This window comes from Lithobates pipiens, unplaced genomic scaffold (assembly GCF_037356315.1).
Source record: "Lithobates pipiens isolate NorthernLeopardFrog02 unplaced genomic scaffold, aLitPip1_a1.2 Scaffold_8, whole genome shotgun sequence".
NCBI classification, from domain to species: domain Eukaryota; kingdom Metazoa; phylum Chordata; class Amphibia; order Anura; family Ranidae; genus Lithobates; species Lithobates pipiens.
Genome location: NW_027507903.1, coordinates 652260491 through 652271548, shown reverse-complemented (window position 1 = coordinate 652271548; position 11058 = coordinate 652260491). Strand labels below are relative to the sequence as shown.

The 11058-nt window shown below is 43.5% G+C and overlaps 1 protein-coding gene across 1 annotated transcript in view; it reads left to right on the top strand.

Moving 5' to 3' along the window:
• The first annotated feature begins 5919 nt into the window (after positions 1-5919).
• LOC143961712 (NACHT, LRR and PYD domains-containing protein 12-like) overlaps positions 5920-11058 on the top strand; it is a 145251-nt gene continuing 140112 nt past the window's right edge. The window contains exons 1-3 of the mRNA XM_077471040.1: positions 5920-6035; positions 7516-7818; positions 10426-10464. Coding sequence (XP_077327166.1) covers positions 5999-6035; positions 7516-7818; positions 10426-10464 — 379 coding nt within the window. The 5' untranslated portion in view covers positions 5920-5998. The remainder of the gene's footprint in view (positions 6036-7515; positions 7819-10425; positions 10465-11058) is intronic.

Here is an 11058-nt window from a genome sequence, read left to right as displayed (position 1 = left end):
TGGACCAGCCTGTCCAACTCAGTCACCCATTGCTCCTGGGCCGCTCTCCCAGGAATGCCATCCGCAATGCCCGTTGGTCACTGGCCCGTTGCTCTTGGGTTGGAAAGCACTTGCCCTGTTTTATACCAGCGAGCTGGAGGGCTCCAATCCAGAGCTCCACCCAAATCCGCTGCCTGAGCTTCAGGTATTCATCCTCAGACACAGTCCTGGTGTATGCTGAAAGGACAATCCGCAGTAGCCCCAGGAACTCTGATGCCAGGTCCATATCTCCGCTGGGGTGACTTAAGTCTGCTATCCTGATCTTGGATCCCAGTGGAGGTTTGGATTTCCCAGAATGCAGGAAGCAACCCACTGCTTGCCACTAATGTGACAGAACCGATCCCACACTCCGATTGAGTGCTTCCGTCAGTATACTGCTTCCTAAGTCCTGGAACATAAGTCCAATGGATCTGGCTATAGGAACCCCCAAGCACTAGACGACACCAGGCTTGGATGACATCAGCAATGACCTTTATTTGAGATCTCACACAAAATATATACAGGGGGTGACTAAAACCTAACCTAATTAGCATGAGCTAATTATCTAAATCAACACTCAGATTAGTTGACTGAGGGATAAGACTTTTTGGCTCCTGCCGAATTCAATTGCAAGTTAATTAGCACAAACAACAAAACAAAAATAGGTGAAATACTCTTTAGAATCTGTGTCAAGCCAGACTAGACTCATTTACATTATACAAGACAGTCAGGATGGCTGGAGGTGATGATATTAGCATCTAAGAGTTTGTGTCCCAATAGTGTGATTTAGTCTATTGCTAACATGGCATTTACATATCCAGAGTCTGTGTGTCTTGGGGGGGCACGGACCTGAATCTAAGTAACACCACCTCAGGGGTCCCCAGGCATACAGCTCACAAGAGCACCGTTCCCCCAAAGGTGAGGGCCCATAATCACAAGGCAAGAGGCTCGCCTTTAGTCCCCTCCAAGAGCCTCGGTCCCAGCTAGGTCTGTCACAGTAATATTTATAAGACAGCAAGCAGCATCTAAGTGGATTATTGTTTTTGTAATGCGTTTTATAATCTTGATTACTTGGATCCATAAGGGTTTAATCAAGTCACATTCCCACCAGATGTGGTAGAGAGTACCTTCTTCCTGGTTGCAGCAGTGGAAATGTCCAGGAACTGTTGAAAACCAATTGAGTAATTTGTTTGGAGTTATGTACCAATTTGTTAAGATTTTAAAAGATGTTTCTTGCAATCTCACACTGATTGCACAATTGTGAGCGAATATGCAAGCTTGTAGCCATTGATCTCTTGTAAAGGATCTGTTTAGGGTTGATTCCCAGAAGCTTTTGTATCTGTTTGGTTCCTGTAAATCATAGGACTGCAACCAGGTATATGTTAATGAAATGTTCTTAGTGATCGTGGTAGCCATGAAACATATAGTTTCAAAGGGTGTTAAGGGTCTAGTAAAATGTTTTTGTTTCTAAGTGTTTGTGATAAAGTCATGTATTTGTTGATATTCCCTGTTGTGTAGGGGCGTGTGACAGACCTAGCCGGGACAGAGGCTGTTGGAGGGGACTGAATACGAGCCTCTTTCTTGCGATTATGGGCCCTTGCATTTGGGGGAATGGTGCTCTTTGTGAGCTGTATGAGTGGGGACCCCTGAGGTGATGTTACTTGGATTCAGATCCATGTCCCCTCCAAGACACACAGACTCTGGATATGTATTTACCATATTAGCAATAGACTGAATCACACTGTTGGGACACAAACTGTTAGATGCTAATGTTCTTGAACTCCAGACAACTTTCTGTTGTGTAAATGAGTCTAGTCTGGCTTGTAAGGATATTCCACACATTGTTGGTTGTGCTAATTAACCCTGTGTTTATGTTTATGGTAATGTGTATTGAATAGTCAGTCAGTGAGCTAGGAGACAAAGTCCTACCCTGAAAAGACTTATCTCGCAGACAACTAGTCTGGGTCAATGATTAGATAATTAGCTCATGCTAATTAGGTTAGGTTTTAGTCTTCCACTGTATTATAAATACTTGTCTTTTTGGTTCTAATAAATCAGTCCATGTTGAGCAGCTAAGCAAGTGTCGTCTTGTTTTGTGCTTGTGAGTGGTTGGAATATCTGATATCTATATTCAGACTTAGGAAGCAGTATACTGACGGAAGCACTCAATCGGAGTGTGGGATCGGTTCTGTCACATTGGTGACAAGCAGTGGGTTGCTTCCTGCATTCTGGGAAATCCAAACCTCCACTGGGATCCAAGATCAGGATAGCAGACTTAAGTCACCCCAGCGGAGATATGGACCTGGCATCAGAGTTCCTGGGGCTACTGCGGATTGTCCTTTCAGCATACACCAGGACTGTGTCTGAGGATAAATACCTGAAGCTCAGGCAGCAGATTCGGGTGGAGCTCTGGATTGGAGCCCTCCAGCTCGCTGGTATAAAACAGGGCAAGTGCTTTCCAACCCAAGAGCAGCGGGCCAGTGACCAACAGGCATTGCGGATGGCATTCCTGGGAGAGCGGCCCAGGAGCAATGGGTGACTGAGTTGGACAGGCTGGTCCAGCAGGAGATAGAGCTGGACAATCATTATTGAGCTCTGCAATGGCACACAGAGCAGGGATATTTAGGGGAGACAACAGAATGCTCTCCAGAGGGATATGACTTTGGAGACCCTGGATTGCTATGGGAGAGCCTTACAGATTGTTTTGCGTTTGGCCATGAAGGAGAACCTACCCTTGAGGACCTGTGAGAATATAGAGAGGCTATGCTCGGTCTTGCAGGGGTCTCAGAGCTTAAACCTGATCTGGACCATTTGTTAAGCAAGGAACAGCATCTGGAAAGGGCATACAGGAAACTGCTAGAACACGTTCAGCAGCATGCCAGAGAATCAACAGTGGAAACTCCGGAGATTGTTGTCCCCAAACCTGAAGTTCTGACAACAGGGCAGCGCTCTGCTAACCTCTGTTCAGCACCGATAGCATCTTCTGGGTTCCACGGACAGGAGATGGTGAAACTCTATCCCCAGACACCAGTTGCAGTGACAGGGGATTTGATAGACTTTTATGCTGAGGAAGAAGAACCTGATGAGCCTCCAGCAGAAGAGCTGGTATTAGCGCCAAACTTCACTCTGCTTCGCCCAGCACCAACAGCTGTATCTGTGGAGTTACAAGGAACTTCCCCAGCTGAAGCGCTGGTCACTGGACAGAGGGTCCAAGACCTCTGCCCCACACCTGTGGCAGTTCCGGAGGCTCAGGGTGAGAAGGTAGTGATCACTTCCCAGTAGCAGATACAGGGGGAGAAGGGAGAGGAGGTGTTGGTTGTCCCTCCTCAACCATCGGCCAGGGTGGAGAAAGCAGTCTTTCCTCCCCAGCAAAAATCTGTGCACCTGGGAGACAGTACCATAGACATGTGATCCCAGAAGCCAGATGAGGGAACGGAAAGGGAAACAGCCAGCACACCTCCCAAATAGCAGCTACACAGTTTGGGAGTGGAGGAATCCAGCCTCTTGGCAGAGTGCTACCAACTTCTGCCCAGCACTGGTAATGGCTGCAGAGTTCCAGGGAGCCGGGCAGTTGGCCTGACTCCCCAAAAATCAGCTGGAGTGTATGATGTGGGGTCCTCAGCTGAAGTGCTAACAGGACTGAATGCTATTGGCCCCTACACACAACTGCAGCTTGAGCTGGTATCGATGGATGGAATTTCAGTCTCCACTTGTATACCCCAGGGTGGCTGGGCAATCGGCCCAGATCCCCAACAACTTGATGGAGTGAGCCCAGTCTCCCTGTCTTCTCTCCAGCGGCTGAAATGACTTGAGGGAGAAGGGTCAGTCCAGGCCTCTCCCCAGTGGCGGATATGTTCTCTGAGAGAGGCAGAGGTTAGCTGGGTGAAGTATACTCTGTTTGGACAAATTTGTTTGGGGTACTGTGTGGATACTGGCATTGGGGGACTGGAATCACTGACTAACTTCTGAATCAACCTGTCTGTCAAGTACCACAACGTGGCAACTAGCCTCTGCTCCAGAGTGATGGCTTGCCGCATGCAGGTATCCTGCCTGCTGATATAAGGGGTCAGCAAAGCCAACAGACAGTGAAAAATGGGGTCCGTCATCTGGAGATAATTCCTGAAATCATCAGGATTATTCTACCGGATCTTACGAAGAAAAAGCATGTGCGAGAATTGGTCTTGCTAGAGCAACCAATTCTTGTTCCATGAACTCCTCCTCGACCTGTTCATGGATTGGGCTTGTGTCAAAGCTAAAAGCCCAACACCAAGCGGTTTACGTCACTGGGTTCTTAATGACCGGCAATTCCGACAACTTTGTCCGACTGTGTGTATGCAACACAAGTTTTGGACAAAATCCTAAGGATTTTGTGGTCGGAATGTCCGACCGTGTGTACAAAGCAGGTTGGGGGAAAATTAAATGTCCTTTTAGGAGGATCTAGAGGAACGAGACCCTTTTTACATAATTTTAACAAGGTGCATGTCACATGTTGGCAAAGTAACACGCTAACATGACCTGTGTGAAAATATCATTAAAAAAAAATACATAAAAGGTAAAGCAGCGTAAACAAAAAATTGTCAAGTTTAGAGGTGCGCCCGTTCAACCCATGCAATTTCATTTGTGAGGCTTGACATTTACTACGATTTTGGCCACGCAGTGAACAAACACATTTGAACGTGCACAAGAGCCGCTTGCGCATGCACATTGATCTCTAAACATACTTGCAGGCACAGCAGGCTCTCTCTGAAATTGTTAATTTCTCATTCTATTTTGGGCAGTTGTTACTAAACTTCCTCACATCACCCCAATATTTGCACCTCCATCTTCTGTTAATATTGAAGATGCCGTGTGCCATGTCCACAGTGGCGCACAGATTGTATTATGCTGTGTGCCGAGATCACTATAGTAAATGGGGATTAGCGCTCTGTTCCCGGCGCACCATTTTGTAAATAGGAGAATATGCATTGCGTCTCGTCGTCCGCCTCTACTGATGACTCACGGCTTTCGTAAATCAGCCCCTTTGTTCTTATGTCACACTTTGTTACTGGACTCTTTTGTATTTCTTTTGCTGGACTTGTAAAAATATTGAATATAAAAATAAGTCCTCTTTATACCGGTGTTGTGTGAGGACCATTATAACACATTGTCTGCTGGATTAAATGTGTCCTTGTAACTAATTGCTCTGTATGCAAACTTTCCTTTCACAGCCGACTCTCAGAGTCTTTAGTTTTATAACATTTGTAACCTGTGGTTCATCAGAAGGTTATTCTTCATATCTCCTTCAGAATTCATATCAATAATTATCATTTATTATCAGAAAAACCTGACATATCAGTATACTGTACAGTATAGTCTGAAGGACACACACAGATCCCACCCATTAAAGTGTCCTGTACACCTTTCCATGACAAAGTGGCCACTAAAGAGCCACACAATGTGTTTGTGTTTTAACCTATTTAAACCTGTTTTTTTATGATGAATAAATTCCGACCTTCCTGAAGAATCCTCTCTGAAGCATCTTATTAGTGAATGGAGGTCTCTGCTGACCACACACAGCTTCCATTTTGGGGCCTTCTCCTTTTTATCACCTGACCTCTCTGTAGACATCTTACTGGCTGATACTTTGGTGCTGATTAGTACCAGTCTTGGCTATGAATGGAACAGATTTGTGGAGGTGACACCTAGAAATAGGAGTCTGTATAAATTGTGGCCCTAAACAAGGTAGGATTCCTTTGTGACCCCGATATACCAACTAGATGAATGCCGGGTAGAAGGTTCTGATTGATCCTCATAGTTATGGGATGTAAATGACAGAAATCCATCCAATTCTAATACTTTCTAATTGGACAACCAGTCAGCCAATTGTTATCCACAGAAGGGACAAATCCTCATTATTGTTTCCATTCATCGCATTACAAATGAGTTTATTATTGTTTGTGCTCCTTCCAGGTGATGTCATCTCTGGTCATCTCCTGATGTCATGGCGTCCTCTTCCTCCCCATCATCCTCCTCACAAGGTATGACTGCTGATCCTGACAATCCTTTCCAATGTTTTCCTCCATATCACATCTCCAGAGATTGGAATTAGATGATAGGACATTTTATGTCTCCATTGTCTGGACATTTTCTGTAGACATCTGGTCAGTCCACTCATTAGAAGAGTTCAGGAGCTTTCATCAATTCCACCATCACATTCCTGTGTCTTCAGATTGTATTTATCATTGATGGAAATGATTTTCTGAGATGGTCCAGTGATCCATAATGACTGGAGGACCCCAAATTTTATGGCTATTTGTGCAGTGGTCGGGGAATCCTTTGTCTATAATCCTAAGGAGAAAACAGCCCCGTGTCACATGACACATATTACTGGGAGATTTGGAGGAAATCAGAGTTCTTAGTTCACAAATATCAGACACATCATTATTCGGGGGGGGGGGGGGGGGGTTTAAAGGTTTTATATATTTTTTTCTAGTTTACTATGAAACAATCAATAAACATGATGTTTAAAATGATCATCCCTACATCTACATTAGGAGGTCTGTATATAAAATAATTACTATGAATTTGTGTCATTTGTACAGTCATCACTAATAATCACCGTAATTTGTCTAATAGGTTTACTTCCTATGATCATCAGTATCATACATTATTTTCTTAAAATGCCTCAACCAGTAACATATGGCATTATGACCACTAGATGGAGCTGATGATCACAGGAAATAAACATATTAGACACATTATAGGGATAATTCACAAAGATGATTGATTTTATATAAATAGCCCCCCTAGGTGTTTGCACCCAATATTCATCCATCTGAGAGGTAACTTACCACTATGGAGGCAATCATATGAGATTACCACAGGGAACCCAATCCCTCCATAGGATAATGTACATATAGACATATTGGGGGATAATTTCCTTTCCTTCTATATGCTCTTTATAGCATTGCTGGCTGCCAGTACAGACTTATCTGCTGTCATGTGTCAAAAATCCTCCAATCAGGAGGAATGTTAAGACCTCATACACACAGACGTTTTTACAGCAGCTTTTTTGAGCTTTTTTGCTGCTTAAGAAGGCAACTCCACGTTATTCAATGGGCTTATACACACCATGCCGTTTTTAAGCTCCAAAAAACAAAACAAGGACCAGCGCCTTCAGAGGCTCCAGCGTTAGAGCAGTTTTGATGCTGATGCCGAAAAAAAGCACAAAAACGCTCAAAAATGTGCAATAACGCTATACCGACTTTTTTTTAGCATCAGCGTTTTTAAGCTTTAAAAATGTTTATGTGGGTAATTTGAGAGAGGGATTTTTTTAAAAACGCGCCTTAGCGTTAACGCTTAAAAAAGTTAAGCGCGAATTGACGCCAAATCAAAACACTAATAAAATTGCGGTTTTAACGCTGCTTTTTCCCCAGGTCTTGTTACTAGCTTTACAGCCCATTTTTTAAAACGTCTGTGTACATGATGCCTTATGGTTAATGATTGTCCTCTCTGCAGGGTCGGCTCCTGGTGTCCTGGGAAAGAGGAAACAAACCCCCGGGGATCTTCTCATATATTCTCTGGAGGATCTGATAAAATGTGACTTCAAGAGATTTAGGAACAAATTGTCAGATTTTTCCTATGGCGATAAACAGCCCATCCCCCGAGGAAGACTAGAAAATGCAGACTGGAACACCACCAAGGACATCCTGATAGACACATATGGAGAAGAAGAGGCTCTGGATGTCACCATTCATGTCTTTACACTGATCGGTCTGAGGGGACCCGCAAATGACCTCCAGGAGAGGAGAGCACAACATGGTGAGTTCCCATCTATAATCACCATTTCCTACAAATTCCTGATAAAAATCTGTGTGAGGAAGAACTAGGAATGTCATCCAGGGAAAGCCAGTGACCAATCAGGAGATTTCAACTGGATGATCCCCTTCCCACTGACAGTACGCACTTATGGGGCCTCACAAAAAGTGTCTTTATGCTGGGGGCCACATATCTGGGTACCTCCCTTTGTGCTGGGAGGGCGCTACACAGAGACTAGGATCCCACCAAGATCCCCGGGGATCATACTAATGATCAGAATCTGGGACTCCCAGTTCCCTGTCACATGATCGCTGTGATATCCTCTGGCAATCATAGTAATCAGTGTCTGTGCAGCTCACCCCTGTGTTTTCTTTCTTTTCCAAATGGAGAGAAAGATACATTGTATACATACAGGATCTATTATATAATACATTGTATACATACAGGATATATTATATAATATATCCTGTATGTATCCAATGTATTATATAATATATCCTGTATGTATACAATGTAATACATAATATATCCTGTATATATACAATGTAATACATTGTATACATACAGGATATATTATATCATACATTGTGTTCTAAGAAAAAAAATTGCTAGATCAAGGTTTGATCCGGGTCAGTGCCAGATTTAGTTTTAGGGTCAAGTATCAGGGTTAGTGTATTTTGGGTATTTTTATTTTTAACAACTTAAGGATCGAGCCTCTTTCTGAGATTTGGAGTTTACAAGTTAAAAACATTTTTTGCTCGAAAATTATTTAGACATTATATATTTTTTTCTAACACCCTAGAGAATAAAATGGCGGTCGTGCAATACTTTCTGTCACACTGTATTTTCTTACAAGTACATTTTTTTAAATAAATATACACTTTTTTAAAATAAAAGTAAAGTTAGAACAATTTTTTTATATTGTGAAAGATAATGTTATGGCGAGTAAATTGATACCCAACATGTAAAAGATGTGCCCGCTCATGGAATGACGACAAACTTTTACCCTTAAAAATCTCCATAGGTGATGTTTAATAAATTCTACAGGTTTCATGTTTTGAGCTACAGAGGAGATCTAGGGCTAGAATTATTGATCTCACTCTACCGATCGCGTCGATACCTCACATGTGTGGTTTGAACCCCTTTTTCATATGCGGACGCTGCTCAAGTATGCGTTTAGTTCTGCACGTGACCTCGGAGGGACGGGGCGCGTTTACATTTTTTCTTATTTATTTTACCTTTTTTTTAACACTGTTCTTTTAAAAAAAATGGTGTCACTTTTATTCCTATTACAAGGAATGTAAACATCCTTTGTAATAGAAAAAAGCAGGACAGGACCTCTTAAATATGAGGTCTGGAATCAAAAAGACCTCACATCTCATATTTACACAAAAATGATGTTTTGATGTGGCTTCCACCCTGCGATAGTATGGAGACGGGTGGGTATCTTCCCCTCATTCACCTCCATACCACACATGGGAGTGGACGCAATCTCCTCCGCCGCTACAATGGCTCTGGTAAGCACCGGAGGGCACCGGAGAGCAGCGGGAGGGGGCCCCGCCACCGATAAAAGGGATTGTGCGGTGAATCTGCCGCAGAGACCACTTTAATCTGAAACCAGACCGCTCACTGACGAGGATACCGGGGTTATGGTAGTTAGCTGCTGTCATAACAACGATATCCCTCTTCAAAGTGCCGACATATATCAGTGTGAGCCGGTCAGGAAGTGGTTAAACATTTTCTAAATTAGTATGTCAATTTTTTTAGGTAAGATAAAGCAGAATGTCTGCAATGTGTTTTAGGCTGTACTACGGGTACAAACCACAACTAACAGTGTTAGTGCCAGTGTTACCAGAAGAAGCTCAATTTGTCCTGAAATGAATAAGGTATAATCCTCCTGGATACACAATGTAGTTGGGATGATATGTACAGATTTACTAACACAGGTCACAGTTGTAAAATTGTGTTCAGGCATTACAATTTGTTTTCCCCTCAGTCACTGAGGGGTTAAACAATCTTTACTGAGGGAGTTTACAGAATAAAATACATTTGGGTATAAAATTGTGGATGATGGAAAAGGCTACAGAGTTCAGGAACAATCTAAGAGGGAAGCAGAGTAAAACTTCTCCAGGATGCCGGCAGTCAGTCACCATAACACAATGACATCACTCAGCATGCCGAGCAGAGCAATACAATCACAGCCACTTGTCTATTATACAGAACCTTCATATTTATAGCTGTATTCCTAGGAGACCCTCATGATTGTTGCTCGGGGTTCTGAGCCTTGTGCCCCATGCATCCACCTGAACCTTCATCGGAAAGAGGAGTCAAGGCTCCAGATTCTAGGTGTGTGCCTGTAATCCCTGCATAGAGAATTGGGGGCTTTTCTGGTCCCCCCACCATGGTCACATGTCACTGTAATGTACTGAGATGTTACCAGGCAGACAAAGACTCTCCCCATCACCTGGAGGAGGAGAGACTCCAATCTACAGAGGGTTGGTGGGATGATGGTGTCTGGGAGGATCTGCTACACTAATAACTCTCTTAGTTATTATTTTATACATTTCAGAGGTTTATCAGGACTAATCACTTCCCTAATCTTATTTCCAGCCAAACTGAAGAAGACGACACATGACAACAGATTATCAGGTTAGTAGGACATTCACCTTTCATATGAAATCTCTGTGGGATGAACATTTTGTTTTATTGTAATCTGGATCAGTGGTGGAACTACCAGGGTCCCAAAGGTTGCCCTGGCATTTTGCCACTGTAGGGGGCCCAACATGGCAGGAAAGGGGCCCACTGCAGAACATGAGCTCAGGTCACACTGCTGTGATTCCAAAGTAGTGCAAATTCTTGCAATTTCCTTGTGACTTGTTTTCGATTTTGTGATTTAACATTGTAGTCTATGCTACTCAAATTGCACCAAAGACATAGAGAAGTATTGCAGGAACCTTTTTCTTTGTTGCTGTGACTTGAGGTGCATTGATTAGGACAGCACCCATTGAAAATAATGTGTTTTTACTTGTCATGTGACTTTGTGTTGCAAGTCACATGATAAGTCGCAGCAGTCTGAACCAGGGCTTTTAAAGAACCCCATGACCGGAACACATGGAAAGGGCCCCTGCCTCAGAGGGAAGAGCCCCAGTCTTGGAGGGGAGGGCCTTGGGACCAGGGGAAAGGGCATCAGTAGTCAGAGGGACCCTTCATGGCTTCTTGCACAGGAGCCCTGAATGTTCTAGT